This window comes from Carassius gibelio, chromosome A13, assembly GCF_023724105.1.
Source record: "Carassius gibelio isolate Cgi1373 ecotype wild population from Czech Republic chromosome A13, carGib1.2-hapl.c, whole genome shotgun sequence".
NCBI lineage: Eukaryota > Metazoa > Chordata > Actinopteri > Cypriniformes > Cyprinidae > Carassius > Carassius gibelio.
This window is the reverse complement of record NC_068383.1, coordinates 25487338-25508425: the sequence shown is the minus strand read 5'-3', so window position 1 is coordinate 25508425 and position 21088 is coordinate 25487338. Positions and strand designations below refer to the sequence as shown.

Sequence of the window (21088 nt, the reverse complement as noted above, 5' to 3'; positions counted from 1 at the left end):
TTTTTTTTACTGCCGTTTCGCTCTTTAATCGGCCATTAAGTACCATGAAATATGCAATTGCTTTAACTTGCAGTTGTGTTATTTATACAACCATTTCCACTGATATTAAAGTGGTCTTTAAACTACACTGTGGCTGTGTTTCATTGCTCATAAGGTGGTTAAACTCACTGGCTCTAGCGTGGGCTGGATTGACAGATTATGATCAGATTATGTGGTGACATGATTCAGATCTGCAGACTTCAAATGCTTCTTACAGTCTCTGAAGAGTGAAAATCCCGTGATTACAGTCAAGGGTGTCCAAGCCTGCTCTGTTCTCATTAAACACACCTCATCCAGCTAATCGAGGTCTTCAGGATCATAAGAAATGCTTGGAACCAGAAATCAGCAGAGCTGTTCCTCACATTACTTTCACTTTCCATGAGTTCACAGTTCACTGCACACATGAGTGATGTTCATTATTCGCCCGCAGCAGAGGCAGGGCTTCTTACTGATGTCTGATTTGGGAATAAAGGTGACACACAGTATACTCTAAACCATTAACTCAATATTTATTGAAAGATTTTGGAAAACAAATAAAATGGCAAGTGTCTTCTCTGGATAATTATTAATATACATAATTTATTATTACTCAAAATCATTTCATTGTCCAGTGATTAAAATGTCCATTAATTAATATTTTTTTCCTTCAGTTGCACTACAACAACAACAACAGATAGAGTAGTGTGAAGCATCGGGTTCAGCTGATCTGGTCGTATTGACCTGATGAGGTATTGCAGTCCGTCTGGAAGGAGTAACCTGAAAAATCCATCGTCTCACCTGAAATCAGAGCCGGTCGTGGATTTTAATTAGCATGACTCTAATAAAAACAAAATGATCAAACCGTTTGTTTAGTAGGACACATTCTTATAATAATAATAATAATAATAATAATAAAATCATTCTGTTGTCCAGTGTTTTACTGGATAGAGCTGTTTTCTTACTCAGACTTCCCATCCACGTTGAGTTGGGTCTCCAGCCTCTGTCGCTCTCGTATGAGGGACTCCAGTGCTCCAGGTTCTTCAGATGATCCACGATCTGCAGGGTGAACACACACGGCCTTCAATCCTGCGTTCAAGATCTAACTAGAAAAGAGCAGCTCAAACAAACTTTGGCGTTGGCTTGACAAAGTTTTAGCTGGAGCTGAAATGAGTTGTCCATGTCTCGTGATGGTGTTTAAAGGACCGTTCACCCAAACATGGAAACGCTGTCATCACTAACCTAACCCTAACCCAAACCTGAACAAGCTTCTCTCTTCTAATGATGACAGAGTTTTCATTTTTGGGTGAACTAAAGTGAGATCAGAGATCAGGATGTGGTTTGTCAGGCCAGTGTAGCTGTGTCCGTCAGAGATCTTACCTTCAGCACGGCTTCAGTTTGCTCATGCTCGTCCGGTCTGTTCAGCTGCAGTCCTGCGGAGGACATTAGTTAGTCACTTTTAAAGCTCTACTGATCTGAACTAATGTCCAGAGACTAGCACCAGTACCCTGTGAGCAGTAGATGGCTGGTCTCTCTTCCTCGAGATCATCTTTTCTCAGCACTTCAGTCGTGGCACTGCCTCGATCATCGGTGAACTTCCAGAAGGCCTCTGTATGCACACGGGAAATATATGATATATATATCCATGACCATGTGGAAGGAAGTCACCTGTCATTGGTCGTTACCTGTAAATCTCTCCAGTGGTATGTTTCTTTGTGTTTGAGGTGGTGAGGCTGCTTTACTGTCAGTATCCAAACACCTTAAAGCTGAAGAGAAACATGCCATCACAAACTCAGTGATACATTATATATCTGTATACAGATGCACTTAATGTCACTACATGTGAAATATTAAATAATATCCCGAAAGGTTTATATGTGCAAGTACCTTTGCGTCTTTTGACTGTTTTGCTGTGTGGAAGGAGAATATAAACTCTGAAAGCGTTGTGGCCTTTCTTGATGCTCTTGTCTTGGAGCTCTTTGACGTCCGTCAGGGAATTGAGGGCACATCGGAAGTTCGCTTTCCATGTCTTGGGATCAGGTTTGTCTACGCCGGGTTTGTATCGCCCTGAAATCCACGAGAGCAGTTTGCATGATCATCCAGCACAGGTTTTCAGCACATTTCAGTCGTACTCCTGGCCAAACTGATCACTGTTGCCATGATTTAACTTCTCCTTTAAACATGTTTGGTACAATTATAAGTGATATAACATTAATCTTAGCTGAGCTGTTTTGGTGCTTCATCTGGATGTTTCAAAGAGTTTAGCCGTCTGAGAGCAGTGACCAGAGAAATGAACTTCATGCCACAATTAAAAAATGTACAGTGTCTTTTGCATTAAATATTAGAATATCAAAAAAGCCACATTTACTTAAAAAAATACAGCACACATTTCAGTTCAGCAAAAGGTCATTAACTCTTTCTGTTTGTCAAATTCTGTGGAAAGTGTTGAAAGTTTTGTGATTCTCTTCACCTCAAGATCACACAGTTCAAAAGAAATCTTTCTGAATTTCTGGGGAAATCATCATATAACTGCCACACTGTTTGATACTTTGTATTTCATTAAAATATTATTATTATTATTGGCATATTATGCCCTTTATTTAGCTAGAACAGTAGGTGGACAGGAAGCAAAGTGAGTGGGAAAGGTCTCCAAGCTGGGGCTTGAACTCAGGACGCCCGAAGCGCGACAGTGCACTGACCATGAGGCCATCGGCGCCGACGTGAAAATACATTTTAAATGACTTCAGTGTCTGGAGGTGTCCAAGTATTTTGAGGCTGCTGAATATGGAATCAGTTTTTGGATGAGTTTTAGTTTGACTCCAACATTAAGCAGAAATTGATACTAGAGCAAATGTGCATTCACTCTTGTTTCTCGTTTCTCATACTAACCAATGCAGATGATACCATTGGGTAACTAATAAACAACACATATGAATATATAACACATATTTGTTAACTGTAACCATCTACTTATTTTGCATCATGATCATTTCCTGACAACTGACAGTCACAAGTTAAAAAATAAATAAAATAAAAACTAAATTTTAAAACTTACAATTTTTTAATTCATAAAAACTGTGATGAAACAGGATGAATGTTTCCACAGATGCCACATAATAGATTTGCATCTATATCAGTGTAATCTCTGAAACACGTGATAGGAAACATTCTTTAAGTCTGCTTCTTTTGTTTTTACCTAGCTACCTGTCTAAATATTTGATGTTTTAATCAAGATGATATCTTTTATTCCCATGTGCTGTAATCAGGGAAATCAGTTGGCGTACCTGTGTGGATCGCCCAGTTTCGAAACAGAGTCGCGTCTTTCTCGATATTCCAGCCGTGCCGGGCCGCGTGTTTCCAAGGAATCTGGAAAACTCTGGCAGACTAGAGTAAGAAAACACAGATGTACTTATGGATACTCACATATCTAGACATGTATAGTCAAGTCACCTTTACAAAACAGTTTGTATCAAAGCAGCTTCACAGTATCGAATAGTTTGTCAGTAATGTATAGCCGTTAAAAGCAAACGCAACATCAGATTAACACAATGTTAAATGAGTCTGGGTGAAATGAAACAGCAGCCGTCTGAACCCGATCTCACCTGGTCCAGCCACACGACTCCAGGGTATCTGCCCGAATCGATCTGTTCCTCCAGCCACGGCCGCAGACGCAGGCGTCCCTGATGCATCTCTGGCTCCGGAGCCTGATGCACAGATCTACCTCCAGATTCCTTCAGTGCTGATTGAGCAGGGCTTCCTCGAGGCTCTAACACAGCTCTGGAGTCAGTGACACGCAGTCACATTAGCAGGACGAAACATCACACCTCAGTCTGTCAGTCAAAACTCAAATCTTGGCCTCCTCATACCTGCACCAACAGGTTTGGAGGGTTTCCTTCACACTGTGGGATGATTCTGTGGTAGTGAGGAACCGAACACAGTCACGCCCACACACATTAATTCGATTTATTCCACTGAATAATCTGCATATACATTAGTTGAGTCACTAATATTAATAAAAGAATAGCTGTAGAAGTTACTCACTGAAGGGAGACACTAGTAATCAGACACCTCCACTCCAGCGGATGAAAGAGTAAGTCTTTAGCTTGCAGAGCGATCCTTTCTGCAGTGTGACTGTAATTGTGGCATACTGAGTGAGTGTAAGAGCTGCACTTCAGATGGTTATCAGCCAGTCGTGTGTTCTCAGTAAACTCTGTGAGTCATTTTTTTGCTTCACTTATTTCCTGTGAATTTCACTGAGCAGTTTATGCATCTCAGGTATTTTCCAATGAAACAATCTGTGGTCTCGCTCTTTTTACAGTGAGTAATTAAACACACACACACTCACACACGCAGAACAAAGTGTAATACTTTAAGGAGTGTGATTAATACACACCTAAAGGCTGTAATTATACAAGATTAACATGTTTGTTGTCGCTGTCGCTAGTCTGACAGATGCATAAAAGACCACAAACGCTTTTGAGGTGAGCAATCATATCAGAAACAAGACATGAAATCTGAAATCAACATATTTTAGGATAAATGTGTGTAATTCTAATGCTGAGTGTTGACAATAGCAGTTTATAGCTGGTGTTTTTTGCTTTCGGTTCCAGATTCCAGTCCATCAGAGGCCACTGACACGGCTCTCTATATATAGTGTGACGCTGCTGATAATACCACAGCAGCAGTCAGCAGTTACACATTAAACCACGCTTGTGTAACGATGCAACACAGAGCGCAGGTGTGGGAAGTGTAACACGCCTGACTCTGACTCTGACGCTCATGATCAGCTGTTGTTATCAGAGCAGGCCACAGTGTCAGGGCTGATGCCCTACTTACACAGACTGATAACAACGTCTTAAAAGATTTAATACACATCTCAACCCTTTCACAGTCGTCTCGCATCACAGTGGTAAAGTAGACTTGAATGAAGATGATCGCTCGGATATTTCTGTCTGAGTTTTTGAAGAAAAGTTATTGAATATTTCAACCTTTGGCTTCACTGCTTCACTGAATGGTTGTTCTCAGTTAATTACATCGTTCAGTCCTATCACAGCCAGCTTTGGACAATCATCATAAAATGAAAATGTGCTTTCACATGACAGACTGACATTTTTCCGGGACTCCCGCGGATCACGCATTAATCACAGGATTGGGACGGGACAGGAAAAAATGTCAGCGGAGTGAACGGGACGGGGAATCATAATAACACTTTAATCCCCAACTTTATACACAAATCCTTTTAAATAAATAAACTATATTTTAATGTTGACCTCAGTTCTACTTTCCTGTCTCTTCATGTTCTCCTACTGTTTGCTTTGGTGTGGCTGGTTAAGTGAATGACCTACACATGACGGACAGATCGTTAACGGCCGGTCTATGTGCTGATACAGTAGTAAGTTAGATGTATGTATTAACAAGTTTACATGGCCGCCCAATCTAATGTTAACCTACAAAAATGTGCACTACTGAAGTGTGTGTGGACACTGAACAGCAGTGCTCACAGTGTGTTCACTTGCTCTTAAAATACTCCGTCATTTTTGGTCATACAGATAAATGTAATTAATCTTTCGAATCCGTAAAGACTCTACATTTATATGTATCCAATCAGAAAAACAACGAATTATTGTGCTTTTGTAAATTAAAGCAAACAAGATGCAGTTTCTGCAATCCCGTTCATGTGAACTTGAGCGAGAAACTTCAAAACTCTGTGTATGAAAAATAAATATATTATTTCAAATAATAATAATAACAAAATAAAATAGAAAATGTGTGTGTTAGCATGGATGATTTACATGAAATATAATGTGTGTGCAGTACACAATGTGCATTGTTTAAGATGGCTTTCAGTTCAATAAAACAAAAAAAATTACATTTTGGATTTTTATTCAACTAAACTAGACATGCTGTGGTCTGTACTGTATTTTATATATATATATATATATATATATTTTTCTTTTTTTTTTTTTTTTTTTTTTTTTTTTACTGTAAATGACAGATTCCAGCCAAAAATAAAAACACAACGAGGGAGTGGGAGGAAACGGGATTTGAAAATCCACTCCGTGTCACCCTCTATTTCACATCAAAGTAGCTGTTTTCCTTATTGTAACCCATTTATTTTGAAAAAAAGCAGCCTATTCCTGGATCATGCCCTAGTGTCCTAGGTGTTCAAAATGAGGTTAAACCCCAATACATTTATAGATTTGTAATGTTTTGTAGGTGAAGCCCTTAATAATTTATCATTTGGATTTTTTTGTTTTGTTTTTTATAAATGTGCTGTCATCTTGCAGCTTACTCTGCTACTGTCAGCGCTCCGCTGGTGTTGTTCACTTGTCCATCACAAGAGGCCCTCAGTGGACTTTTATTATATTATTTTTTGAGTGCCTCTGTTGGTTGGATTGTGGATCTGTGTTTCGGTTCCCTGTGTGTCAGTTATATTGTAAGACCTGTTGTTCTACATCTCTCTGGCCTCTTCATCCTGAAGTGAAAGTTTGTTTCATGGGACTGCTCTGTGCTGATCTGCCTGTGTGTTACACTGTTCTTCCGTGTCCTCCATCCCAGTCATCGGTCGTTCACGCAGTCATCGTCCAGGATCATGAACCCGGTTCTCACTGTACGAGGGCAGCCGGAGGATACCTTCAGGAGTCTGTAAATAAATAAATACATGCATTTTGACAAAAACATACCAGAGTAAAAGTAAAAACAAAAATACAACTTCAAATTTCACTCAAGTATTAAAAAAGTACAAGTACCCTAGGAGATCATATCATATTAATAACTGCTAATGCAAAAAGATACTCAATACACTGACTAACATTCAACAGACTGTACAAAAGAGTCTGGAACAACTGAAGAAACGTATGTAAAGTAAACAAGACAAGGTTAATGTGGTCCTCCAGAAGATGACCAGGAGTCAGATCTTCTCCATCGCTGGCCGATGAGCCACTGCACAAGTCCCCGGTGTACTCCCAAATACTGTGGTGTGGATGTTGAAGAGTTTCCCGGCTGGATCCATGTTGCTGGATGATTTCTGTCACTGACAGGGAAGAGAGCACTGTGAAACAACTGGGTCTGAAGAACCCCTCAAACACGAACAGGACCTGGATACAAATACGGCAGACCAAGGTGCTTGCATCCATAACCTACACACAAGAAATAACAACACAATCACTATTAGTTCAGCAGAGCAGAGTGTTGAGTGAGAGGAGAATATAGGCTGTATCCGAAGACTGAAAGATGCTGTCTTCAGAGGACGCATTAGAAGATAGGAAGTCATCGACACACGTCCGAAATCAGTGTTAGCTTCACTTCCTGTCTCCTGAGACGCCTTCATCTGGACGCTTTCTGAAAACAGCACAGATGTATGCTCGCTGCCTTTGATATCCCACAATCCTGTGCGTTTCATTCTGTGACAAAAAAAGCTATTTTTGTTAAGCCAAAAAATAAAGATGACATCTGAAATGGTCAGTGGTCAGTTTCTGTGTAAATGTATGTTTTTGATCAACGTTTTACACTTTTTATGTCACTTCTAGCAAGAAATTAATATTGTAGCAATGAAATATCCCCTTAGTTATGACCAGAGCTCTCTATATTTAGCTGTAGATCATTAAACCAGTACTGTGCCTCAGAAGCCTGTCCAAAATCAGTTCAAGAGGTGCCTTTGTGTGAAAACACTGCCCGCTAGTCATTGCCTGAGACAGCAGCGATCTCGGATAGATCTGGGATAGTCTTTGACAGTGGGGACAGCTGAGGGCTGAATGAGTGAACAGGGGTATAGAGTTTGGGGAATAGAGTCCTGGAGCAGGAGATGGTGACCTCTGCTGGTGCGAGGGAGAAACACGGGCCCTGACCCTGACACACACTGACCTTGTCTCCTGTTGAAGACACAGATGCTCTGGACAGAAGAACTAGTGCCTGCCCAACACAGAAGAGCACTGAGGAACCGGTCCTAGAACCTCCTAAAGAGAGAGTGTGTCACTCCTGGTCCTGTGATTAATGCAGTACTGAATGAGTGTGACACGTGAAACCTTTTTGGGGTTTACAGGTTAACGAGGTCCTGGAAGCAGCTGAAATGATCAATAGCTGCTATATTAGTTCCTTCAATTCAATATCTGTCAGCTGTTCAAAACATTATATTCTCACTTTAGGATAAACTGAACATTACGATCATGTTAGAAGTACGACTGGACTTTGGTCCGAGTCATAAACACTGTTTCCGAGCAGGGATGTAATAAGGATGTGGAGCTGGGATGAATCTCACAGATCTTTGAACTCTTTTATGGGATTGAATATATATTTTATGAGATTTAAGTGATCTGTGTCTGGTGAGCAGGGCATAACGCAGCAGCGCTTCATGGAGTAAGTGTTTAGAGATGGAGGAACTGAAACAGCGGGGACGCAAGAGAGAAGGCCGTCACAGGTGAAACACACACAGCCGTCCTCCACATCTACTGCGCAAACACGATTACATCTCATTTACTGAGCTCTATACTACAGACATCACGAGTACAAGACTCACGAGCACACACACAACAACACAGTTCACATATCGACTGATTTAGATTTCATTTGATCATTAATCTTGAGGAAGAAGAAGAAGAACAATGCTGAATGACCTGTGTGTGTGTTTTTTTTTTTTTTTTTTTTTTTTTTTTTTTTATAAAATCAGTTAATGTATATGTTACCACATAAAGCATATTTTTTAGGTTATCATTTGTGTTTTTTTGTGTGTGTGTGTGTTGAGCGTGATTTCACCAAGTAAAACATGTTCCTAGATCAACATCTTTGTTATATCTTCAATTTAACTTTTCAGGAAATATATATTTATAGATTATATAAGTTTATTATAATCAGGGTTAGGTGTTTCTCCACTCTTGTTAATCAGCTAGCATTTTCCTCTGATTTCAGGAATAAGTTATGAGTTGGGTTAGGTTTAGGGAAATGCTTGGGTTTAGTCTGTATTGGCAAAATCACAGCGACTGTGTGTGTGTGTGTGTGTGTGTGTGTGTGTGTGTTATAGTTATATGCTACTAATAATATAGATGTAATATGGCAACATTATTAACATTCCCTTTGTCTTTATGTGGTTTGTTTAGGTTCATTTTTTTCCTGTTACAGTTTTTTTAGCATGTTATTGATTTATATAACATATAATTACAACTATTATACTATAGTATAATATTATATATTATATATATTATACTATAGTTAAATTTACACACATTTATATAAATATATCTGCTATATTAGCTGTGCAGTCATATCAAAGCTGCTAATCTAACCCTGACGCTAACATCTATCTGTTCGGTTTCATCTCATGTTTAATATCAAGTTTCTTTGTTTTATTTCTGAATGGTTTGCTCGTCTCAATGATTCGAGGAGTCACGCTCACACACTTTAGTTTTCACACCTCACTGAATGAATATACAGCACTGATTTCACATGTAATGATGAGGAGGACGCACATTCATCCTCCACTATGACTGTCTGTTCAGAGACACCTGGGACCCGTTCCAGCTGAACCCGATCGGAGCCGAGAAGGAGAAGAAGAGAGTATGCTTTCGGATCGGGCAGAACCTGGTGGCTGTTATCGTGGGCCTGCTGGTGCTGGTCAGCGGGGTCATGAGCAAGGTGAACCATCACCAGTACATGCTCAGAAATATTAATATCTGTGTACTGCAGCCCTCTCCATCACCTCTACATTCACAGCAGTTCACCAACATCTGGAGCCGTATTACAATACACATCGGCCTCTGTTCAGCTCATGAAATATACCTCCCTCTTATCATAGTCATGGTTCAGGGATGAATATTATCAGTTCTACCATTCTTAATTAATCAAAGACCAAGCAGGACTGGCTGAAGACACAAATAACCATTATTCACTTTATAAAGACAAAATATAACAACATTTGGGTTGACTGATATTATAGGAGTAGTAGCGTGTAACAGGTGTAACTGCATCACATTAATATAAAGATCCAGTGATTCACAGATGATTCTGTAGTGGTCCGGTGTTTTAGAGCTGTTTCTTGTGTCGTAGGGCTCTCTGCTGGTGTTGACCACCCTGACCAGTCCAGTGTCCTTGAGAAACAGCGTGGACAAACAGTTCTACACGCTCATGTTGATGTGTGTGCTGGTGATGCCAAACCTGCTCATGTTCCTGAAGTCTCTGTGGAAGTGTGTCTTCAAGAGCTATGTGTCCCCTAACCCAAAGACGCTGGGAATCGTGAGTTAACATTTACACACAGATTAACACAGGAGAACACTGCTTTAATGGGAAAAGAATTGAATAAGTCCAACAGGTCCTAATACGTGTGTCTATAAGTGAGTAATGAGGAATGAAGAGAGGGAAGTCACATGCGAGACATTGGCCCACAAATCAAAAAAAGAGTTAAACGCCCCTGCTGTGAAGAAGTGGTTCTCAGTTCCAGTGCTCACGACCCCCCGCTCTACAAAATCTGCATCCTCCGGGTCCTTACCACCACACCTCGTTCTTGTTCTGAGAGGGTCTCGAACCCGGGTCTCCAGCACCAGATCGTTAGAAGAGAGCTCCATCCATGAACTGTGCTCTGATTGATAGGGTCCCTACACAGTGTTCACTGCTCCCTACTCCCTGAGCAATGTGTTGAAGTATACTTTACTTCAGAGTGTTCATTCACGGATTTGCACTACACCACGTCCTGCAGCGTTTTTACACATAGACTAAACTTACTAGAGAAGTGTGATGTAATATACCTCTGTAAATAAATACTATTTAAATTCACGTGTCACACACTTTAATGCTCTCTGAATGGAACACATTCGCTCCCTTCTCACTGGAATCATCCTGTGAAGTTCACTTCGCAGGGCACTTACAGTCGAATACAACAAACGTCTGAGGTGATGAGAGATGTATCCTAAATGTGCAGAGCTAGGGGTCTTGAGGACTGGAGCTGAGAACCAGAAGATCATTTAGTTGACTTCATCTGCTCGTGCTGTTATACACCAATGATGACTCGATGGCAGACGAGTAACTCCTGGAGTAGTTCCTGTATCTCCAACACGCATGAACTGGTGAAATGTGCAGCTTGCATGCAGTGAAATGAAATGATTGTTCATGCTTCTGCAGATGTGTGGGATCGAGAGTCTGGTGGCAGTCGGGACGGCGATACTGGTGCTCATTGTGATGCCGAAGCTGGATGTCCTCACAAACCTCAGCATCCCCGGAGGCATCTGCATCCTGTCAGCCCTGCTTCAGATCGCCTTACGCTTGCAGACGCAGAGCTGGACGATCATCTACCCCATATGCTCCGTCATCCTGGTGCTCAGCGGATACGTTCTGCTGGTGATCGACTACTACGTGAGAGAGTCCTCTTTTGTCCCAGGACAAGCAGACGGTTATTACATATATGTAGGCATTGCGATTTTTGCATCCCTGCTGGTTTCCCTGAACTGGTGGGAGAACCCCTTTCAGGCCAGCACTAGGATTCAGGAAATGCTCACCGAGCTGGAAACGTTCAGAGACAGCGTTTATCTGTTCACCAGCCTCATTCGAATAGCACTGACTCTGGGGGTGTACTTTCTGTACTACTGCCTGATCGCTGAGACCCCCATTGTTTGGGATGATTTCAGCAAAGCCAGTACAGGCACGATAGAGATAGGCATTGGTTTGTTTTGCCTGCAGGCGTTCTGCTCTGCTGCGTGCCACTGGTTCGGAGTCGTGGCCTGCAAGATCCACGCGGTCAGATTCGGTTTCGCTCTCCCCGTGTCATTAACGGGTCCAGCTACACTAATCCTGGGCATTATACTGTTCATGACCCAAGCTAAGGTTTTGGTCCCTTCACCTGATACTAGTATCTTAGAAGTACCCAGCAAAAACTTTACAATTCAGACTCCTTTCTGGCCATTTTGTCATGAACTTGAATCTCTCAAGGACCTGAATAAAACCTTGGCTATAATGTTGGAAATTTCCTATAGTATCTGTAAAACGTCCCTCAACAACCCGAACGCGATGTGGCCTTTCTCCATGCTGGCGCTGGAGGGGGTGTGCATGTGGCTCGGCCTGGTCTCCTGCACGTATTACGTCTGGAAAATAAAGGTGCAGAGGATCGAACGCACGTCACAACTTTTCGTCCGCCGCCTGTATGAATCCGCCTTCATTGACCTCTCTATGCTGCTGAACACGAAAATGAAAGTGGTTCGTACGGCAAACAAGGAGAGGTACTTATAAAATCATGATGTTTATGAAACGATACATGTAATACAGTACAAGTGCGTGAATCTAGTCCAAATCTGAGTGCTTCCTTTCCTTCTTTCTGTGGTGTAGTAACAGTGACAGTGACATGGAAAACTGTGTAATTTACCTGTGTGCAACAATGTGGCATGAGACATACGATGAGATGCTGAAAATCACGACTTCGATGTTCAGGTATTTATGATGGAGGAGTATTATAAATGTATTTGAGCTCAAAGCCCAGTTGGTTGAAACCCCTTAAGCAAAGAAACGCTTGCTAAGTCTTTTCTTCACCCGAGGTGTATTAAATGAACAGTTCTTCATTCGTCTTTTGCTTGTTTGTTGGCTTCAGACTGGACAGATACCGAGGGGATCCGAAGGAGGAACACAAGGACTGCTTTGACTTTGAGTGTCATATTTATGTTGATGATGCCTTCATGTATGAAAACGACACCGAGACAAAGCTTGTCAACACCTACGTCAGTGACCTCATACAAGTAGTCATGGAGGTGTACAGGTAAGTCATGAGCTGGACTCAAAGATCTAAGACTTTTTCTAAGTACACAAAAGGTCTATTTCTCTCAAATTTTGTTCAGAAATCTGTCTAAATCTGTGTTAGTAAGCAATTCTCCTTCGTCAACATAATTCATCCACCTCACAGGTGTGGCACAATAAAAGGCCACTCTAAAATGTGCAGTTTATAATTTTGTTAACTATATATACACACACCCAGCTGCAAACTAAATTTCACTGTTTTTGCCTTCAAGGGTTTTTACAAATAAAGAGCCAGATGAGGTTTCTATCATTGAAACACCATATGGTGGTCGTCTTGTGTTTGTCATGCCAGAGGGAAACATGCTTTACGTCCATCTTAAAGACAAACAACTGATTCGACACAAAAAGAGATGGTCACAGGTGAATCACAAAGTCTTATTCCTTAGTCTGATAAGTAATTCAGTCTTCACAATCTGTTAATGTTGAACGTTTGCCTGACCCAGACTGAGCATGTGTGTGTTTCAGATCATGTACCTCTATTACCTGCTTGGATGGAAAGGATACAATGTCAAAAACCCTCAGAAAATAACAGTAAGTCTTTTGAATTGCTGGATTGGTGAATATAATAGATTCACACAAGGTCACGCACCACGCAAGCAGTGCTTCTGTGAACGGAAAGAAACTGAATAAAACTATATACTTAAAAAATACATTTATCCTGTTAATTGTCACCCCGTCCCGTATACGGGACGCCTACGTTGACTATACTATATTACAATCAAATATAATCTAATCTTGACAAACTATATATCGTTGGAAAGGTCTAAGACTCCCAAATATATATTTTACCAATATTTTTTGTTAAAAATTATGTAGGAAAAGTAATAGATGAATTTATGACAAGAGTGCACCCTCAGAAATCTACATTACAAAAGGAGCTTTGACCTTTGTTTAAAAAAAAGACTTCCTCGTTGCCTTTTTCTCTATCACATTTTAGAAATCATCAGAAGTTATATATCACTTGAAAACATAAAATCTCAAAATTCATCGTTCAAAACCCATTTTAAAATCAGACATTGCATTACCATGTAAATGGCACATCAAAATCATGTTACAAAATGTTTTCAGTCATGAATTATACAAATTTATGTTTGTATCATGCACATTCAAGTCTATCTTCAAAAACGTGAGTGACAGTTAACAGGTTATATGCTTATACAGCAGATATATTTCACTTAAATCATTAACAGATTATAAAGACGAAAGAAAGAAATGTGCCGAGTTTCATTCATTGTGACACGCTCCAACCAAAGTTCACGGAAAGGAAACCGAGATGACTCAAAGTGGCATGAGCTTGTTTTCTTTATTTTGCAAAAGCTTCAAACAGTTTTGATAGATATGATTGATCTGGATGGACATAAATTATGGAGTAACAGTTTCCTCTATTACAAGGGAAAACAGAGTTAAAGAAACATATAAAAAGTAACACTGCTCAATTTAAATAGTGTTCAGCGTGACCACCGCCTCACTGTGTTATTCCCCTTATATTTCACCGCGGGAGTAATCTGTTTTCTGTGAATGTGCAAGACGTCCCGTTCAATGGCCACTGAAGGGAAATAGCCAGAGTAATGACAAAGTGCAGTAAACTGTAAAACTAATTGTGCTATAAACCAGTGTGTGCATGACTAACATTATATATTGAAATAAAATCGTACGATACACCAGTTTGCAGTATCAGGCAGCCCAAAAATAGCTGGAAGTGGATGAGACTGATAATGTGAGTGAAGTACAAAGCCGATAGTTTACATAATAAATCATATTTTACCATCCAGATATGTTGAGCATATGGAAACATTTGCATTTGTGCCGAATGACAGACATTGGCTTCAGTTTTGCCTTAAATAGAAACTTTTAAATATAATTTTTTTACATTTTCTTGAAAAAATATATTTTAAAAGGGTTGACAGTTTTTCCTTTTGTTTAAAATATTGGGCCAAAATGTTGTTATAAAATATTATGCTGTATTGGCTATGACTAGGTGCAAGATGACTCTCTTTGTGAGTAATTTTTAATTATTATTATTTCTAATCCCTGCTGAAAATCTCCTTCTGTTTTTGACACTGTGTTCTTACAGAGACAAAACAACCCGAGTCGTGCCAGTCTCATATCATTAGATGGTGAGAGCTACTTACTACCCTCTTCTGACAACGACAGCAAGAGGAGGCACATCTCTGATGAGAACACGTATATCATGGCTCTGGATGGAGACACAGACTTCCACCCCGCCGCTCTGATTCTGCTGGTCGACCGGCTGAGGATGTACGACACCGTGGGGGCAGCCTGTGGACGCATACACCCCACTGGAATGGGTAAAAACCTCCCGCGTTCACATCATACATAACACTGACAAAACCGGCACATGATTAAAGCAAGAAAGAGGCAGCAGTTTGGATTCTATAGAAGATAATGGTGTGGCCTTTTATAGGCCGGTTTATTTAATTCTGATTAACATACAAAGTCCACTGACATTAACCATTCCTGGCAGTCACTGCATTTTTATATTAACACCAAAGAGTAAAAAAGGGCTATCGAAAAGATCGGATAGCTCAATAAAACATGCAAATCAGCGTTTATAATATGATAACAGTGCTCATATAACCTGAATATAAAAATGCTCACATGCGATATGAGCACGACACTCTTTCCCAATGTTCAATCAGCGGTTCTGTGTGTGGTGTCTCAGGCCCAATGGTGTGGTATCAGAAGTTCGAGTACGCGGTGGGTCACTGGCTTCAGAAGACGGCGGAGCACGTGTTTGGCTCGGTTCTGTGCAGTCCAGGCTGTTTCAGTCTGTTCAGAGGATCTGCACTGATGGACGACAACGTCCTGAAGAGATACACCACCAAAGCCACGCGCGCCTCTGAGTATGTGCAGTACGATCAAGGTAAACCCTTCCTCAGACTCAACCCTTCCTGTTTCTATAGCTCACTAGCATGCTAACCTTCCACCAGAAGTCTGGTTCATGCTTTATAAATTACTTGCAGTGACTTGCATTATTGCATACATTTGTCTTTACTATCTTGTCATCCAATGAGACAGATTTTCTGAATAGCCTTTTCCTGGAATGTATGAAAAAATGTTTAGTACTGCAGTGTTCATAAATCCCCATAATGGGTGAAAATGTGTCTACTTTTGGGATTTATCTCACTCCACTGCAGTGGAATAACTGAAAGAAAAAAACAAAAACAAGACGTACCTGTCAATGCCATGTTACCTGTTTTAGAGTCTACACATGACACGAATAGAATATTTTACATCAATATTCAGCAGCAGCCAGCATTCGTTTATATAGAGTTTCCTTTTCTGTCCCCCACTTTACTCACATATGCACATATAACATTAAAATTAAATTAATGCATTTAGAAGACACTTTTATCCAAAGCGACTTACATTGCATTAAAGCCATAAATTTTTACATATCATGTGTTCCCGGGGAATCGAACCCCAAACCTTGCGCTTGATAGCACAGTGCTCTACCAATTGAGCTAAAGGAGCACACCTCAAGGAAGGATCCATGTTCCTTTAACATGTTCAAGGAAGGATCACGTTGAAATTTACAAGCAAACATGCATGCATTTTCCATATACATGTTCGATCAGTTTTGTTTTAAAATGAGTTAAGAATAATAATTTCCCAAGTCCGACAACACAACTAAATTATCTATATTACAAAATATTAGCTTTTCTTCACACTTGAAACATGGAGCATTTAAAGAACCAAATGTGGTTTAGATTCAAAATAAACTTTTTAGTGAAATTTGATACAGAGAGGTGTTTCCACAGAATTCAAGGGAAACTATGAATGTTTTTCACAGAGCATGATACATAAAAGATTATTTTTGAAGGTAACACAAATAATGTGCTTCTTGTGGTAAAATCTATAGTTAAATGGTCTTATTTAAAGTTGAGTTAAAATGTAATTGAATCAACATTAATAAGGTAATATCATCTTTTGTGTTCGATCACGAGAAACTTTGAAATAACAGTTGCAGGTTAACGCAGCACTTCTGTTCAGTAAAGTAGATGGTTAGTGAGATGTCGATGACTGACAGCATCTGATGCTTCTGTGTAGTTGAGTCTGTATGATGGCCGAGAGTCAGTTCATCATGTTTCTCATCCGCTCACGTGTAGGTGAGGACCGCTGGCTGTGCACTCTTCTCCTGCAGCAGGGCTGGCGCGTGGAGTATAACGCCGCTTCAGATGCGTACACCAACTCACCGCAAGAGTTCAAAGAGTTTTACAACCAGAGGCGTCGATGGGGTCCTTCCACACTGGCCAACACCCTCGACCTGCTCCACCACGGGAAGGAAACAGTCCAGAGAAACTCTTCCATATCCATCCTCTACATCTTATATCAGACCTTCACTGTGGCATCCTCCATCCTGGGACCTGCCTCCGTCACCCTCATGATAGCAGGTTAATATTAAAAAACGTGTTACTGTGGTTCATCTGCCCTGCTGGAAATGTCAGCTAACACCAGCTTCTGATGGGGCTGAGGTTGACCTGGTTGACCATCTGGTCGATCTGTTCAAGGCTTGTGTATTACCTACCTATGCCCCAAGACACAGCTTGGTTTACCAGCTTGGACTTCTTAAGCATGACTTGGTCACAAATATCTCTCTGTGAATATATCATGTATGAAAACTGATGTGAAGTGCAAAGACTAGTGTAATTGACTCTTTCTTTTCCATTTTAGGAGCGTTCCAATTTGTGTTTGGGATTGAAGGCACTCTTTCCATAATAATTGGCGTTATACCTCCAACTGTTTACATGATCATATGTTTTGTGGCCAAACCCAACTTCCAAATCACCATTGCTGCCATTCTCAGTGTCATATACGCATTCCTGATGACTGCATCCTTCTTCTCCATTATTGGTAATCATCTATTTATTATTATTTATTTTTTTGTATGTATAAATTGTGTTGAAAACATGCTTGTTGATATTCAGTTTCATTGGATGTCTTATTTTAGGTGACATGGTTAAACAGGGGACATTCATAACCCCTACTGGACTCTTCCTGGTGTCTGGTGCGATCATGTACATGGTGACAGCCATCCTTCACCCTCAGGAGTGCACTTTGATTATCTACGGTCTGATGTACTTCATCTGCATCCCCAGTGGATATCTCCTCCTCACCATATATTCCCTAGTCAACATGCACAATGTCTCTTGGGGCACTCGAGAAACTAACAAGGCGAAGGAGCAGAAAAAGCAAGTGGGCATTGTGTGCAATCGCGACTGCAAAATGTGCTGTTGGGACGTGAAAATCCAAGTCACTCAGGAGACCGAGAGTCTAGTCCTTCAACAATTTCAGCAAGCCATCAATCCAAACACACCAGCGGCCAAAACTGAGCCAGACGACCTAAAGGCTCAGAGCACCCATGAAGTCCAGAACAGCGAAGATGCCAACAAACACATCCAGGACGACCTCGAGGAGATGATTAATAAGAAGAACAAGTCCAAAGAGAATCTCGACAGGGTCTACGAGGAAATAGACGCTAGTTCTGACAGAAGGTAAAGAATATGAAAGAGTGTGTTGATTACATTTGCAATGCAGCAGAAAAGTTCATAATTATTCCCTAACTGTTGTTTCAAATTGATCTTCCAGTGGGAGTCCCAAAGGTGAGAGAAAAAACGACCAATTTAATGATGAAACAGACTTTGATGATGACGACGACGATGATGATGATGATGACAGTGATTACGATACTCTGGAGCCAAAAGAAGCTGTGCCCGAGAGTGGTAAGAGATGACATCTTTACGATGCATTCCTATAGTTATTGAGTTTATATAGTACACGTGATTCATGAACGTCTTGTCAGTACAGTTTGTAAATGGGTGTCTCAGATTAGTAATAGAATGAGAATATCTGATTCAAAACTGCATACAGTACAATCCTCATCTGGACCCTGTTCTGAGTGTAGAGTTGGTCTCGTTGTTGTTGACGTTGTTCTTATTCAAACGGACAGACTGGGTGGAGCCCGTCAAGAGAGAGTTCCTGAAGAAACTGACGTACGCCAATCTGAAGAGAAACCTTCAGGAGCAGATCCGCTACACACTGAGAAACAAGAACAAGGAGGATCTGTGCGAGGAACTGGTGTCGATCCTCAGCGACACCCTGAACGAGGAGCTGAGGGATAAAGTGGGTCCTGAGGACGTCTTGAGTATGAGTCAGCTGGAGGAACTGCAGTATGCTCTGAACGAAGTCGCCCGGCGCATCGTGAAGTCCAACCGCATCGAGAACGGAGCGCAGAGACTGGAGAGGCGTGTCAAGAGGGCAATCGAAAGGACACTTGTGGCTCCACAGGTTGATAAGCTATCTGAGGTAATGCCTTTTGGATGGTTGATGTTATAATGGCAATTACACAAGTAGGACATGTTCCTGGATGTCCATTCCCATCAATGCATCAAACACAACACTTATCTTGTAAACTACCACCTAGATACCAGGGAGGGACAACTCTGGCCCTCGAGAGTTTAGCTCCAATGAGGAGCCTGTCTGTAGCTGTCCAGGACAGGGGAGGCCAATGGCCCCAATCATTTAGGATGTCTCCTTTATCAGACCCATCCTTTGCAGATATTGGAGTCTCTTTTAATGAGAGCTGATTCAGGTGTGTTTAGGAGGAGTTGAGAAGTGTTTAGAGTCCAGGAACAGGGTTGGGAAACACAGTTTTAGTAACCCTGAAGACCTGGATTAGCTTGTTTTACTATGGTTGGATCTAAACTCTTCAGTTGCCAGCCCTGCCCTAACGCTAACCCTGTAGCTAATCTCTGATTGTGGAGTAGGGACTTTATTCCAGGAACGAGGAAGTTGATCCAAGAACATGTCCAAACTGGTCAAATCACCAGAATACCTTTGAGAGGTATTCAATGCTAGTGTCATGTTAATGATTAAGTGCTAAAGCTAAGGTTAGGGCTTGGAACACCAATCTTAACCATTTATGAGTAGGAATTGTTTTTGGTGTATAAACTTAGGTTGGCTTGAACTGGTTGACAGAAATACCGTTCCAAGACCAACTATAATACAAAATAATGTAGATTAATTTGGGTTAATCAAGCTTCAGTAGATTATCAATGGATAAGTAATGCATTTGGCTAAATTAACTGACCGAATGCACCCAAACTGTGTAGTCTTTTACAAGTATGTTTATGTTTCCCTATTATTACCAGGATGAACATGATTTCTGGAATAAACTGATAGAGCGTTATCTTCTACCCATACAAGATGACAAAGCTCACCTCGAGGAAGTGACACGGGAGCTCAAGTCCCTACGGAACAAGGTAAGCTTGGCAAATGAAGAAGTCCATCTGTCCAGGCCTGTGACTTCATGCACTAAATGAGCACTATTCTGTGTTTTGCAGGCAGTGTTTTTGTACTTCATAGTTAACGTCCTCTGGGTTGTAGCTACGTTCTTCCTTCAGGCCATTGGCACTGATGTTCTGAGCATCAATATTCCCAAGTACTATCCCAACGGTACTGAAGCACCAGACCCCTTGAGAGTGGAGCCCTTGAGCCTGATGTTTCTGCTGTCCTTCGCCGTTCTGCTCATCGTTCAGTTCTTGGCTATGCTTTACCACAGGTAAACCTCACAGCACGCACTGCCACACTGGTACCCAGTCTTTTATATACATGTATGGAGCTTGATTATTTGAGAAACCCTGTTATTTCTCACTACAGAGTGTACACCCTCATCCACGTGGTGTCGTACAGAAGCTCAGAGAAAAACTACAAAGAAAAAGATGAGGTGAGGAGCTGCATGCCGCTATCCATGTGTCAGCCTGTACATTAAGCGTTTTCCTTCTGAAAAGCTGACTGGATTTTTACAATGCTTTAAACTTGATTACTATATTGTTTTTTACAATGGTCTTGTTCATTGCAGGAGGATGAAGATGAGGGATTGATCCTGGGGAATCCCCAAAATCTTACCGTCACCGCTGACGACTTGTGAAACTGTTGCGAAACGCTGATTCTTTTGCTCCTAGTTAGTAAACTTAGTTAAAAATTAATGATTTATCATACATAAAATAATAATAAATGAATCCAGACTTACACCACAGCACTCCACAGCAATAGAAACTGGAGCTGGGATTGGTTTACTGTAGATTACTGCACCCAATAACATTTTTAAGTATTGTTTGAATAATGTTTGATCACCTGCTAGTTTATCTGTGTTACTGTATTTATTTGTCAAATATTAAATGTTCTGTAACAAACTGGTCTGGACAAGTCACTCTCTGTGGAAAGCACATTTGATTCATCATTATTCACCGTGTTCCTCCAGAGCTTTACTCCACTGAACACGATT

The 21088-nt window shown here is 40.9% G+C and overlaps 2 protein-coding genes across 2 annotated transcripts; one reads left to right on the top strand and one right to left on the bottom strand.

Annotated features, from left to right (window-relative positions):
• Positions 1–552: 552 nt before the first annotated feature.
• On the bottom strand, positions 553–4404 carry LOC128026778 (interferon regulatory factor 1-like). The gene is made up of 9 exons (XM_052614047.1): positions 4057–4404; positions 3618–3927; positions 3300–3399; positions 1903–2082; positions 1701–1781; positions 1523–1624; positions 1396–1448; positions 981–1074; positions 553–816 (listed from the first exon to the last, which is right to left on the bottom strand). Exons 2-9 carry the CDS (start codon positions 3702–3704, stop codon positions 737–739), a joined length of 777 nt encoding a protein of 258 aa, XP_052470007.1. The 5' UTR covers positions 3705–3927; positions 4057–4404; the 3' UTR covers positions 553–736.
• A 3861-nt stretch (positions 4405–8265) lies between these two features.
• On the top strand, positions 8266–20988 carry LOC128026523 (chitin synthase chs-2-like). Its single transcript, XM_052613770.1, has 19 exons — positions 8266–8431; positions 9507–9642; positions 10054–10239; positions 11122–12212; positions 12319–12420; positions 12578–12742; positions 12993–13140; positions 13246–13311; positions 14855–15089; positions 15464–15664; positions 16911–17195; positions 17476–17655; positions 17753–18296; positions 18391–18524; positions 18752–19107; positions 19953–20063; positions 20145–20362; positions 20461–20527; positions 20663–20988. The coding sequence occupies exons 1-19, from the start codon at positions 8385–8387 to the stop codon at positions 20729–20731; spliced, it is 4341 nt and encodes a 1446-aa protein (XP_052469730.1). The 5' UTR covers positions 8266–8384; the 3' UTR covers positions 20732–20988.
• The last annotated feature ends 100 nt before the right edge of the window (positions 20989–21088 follow it).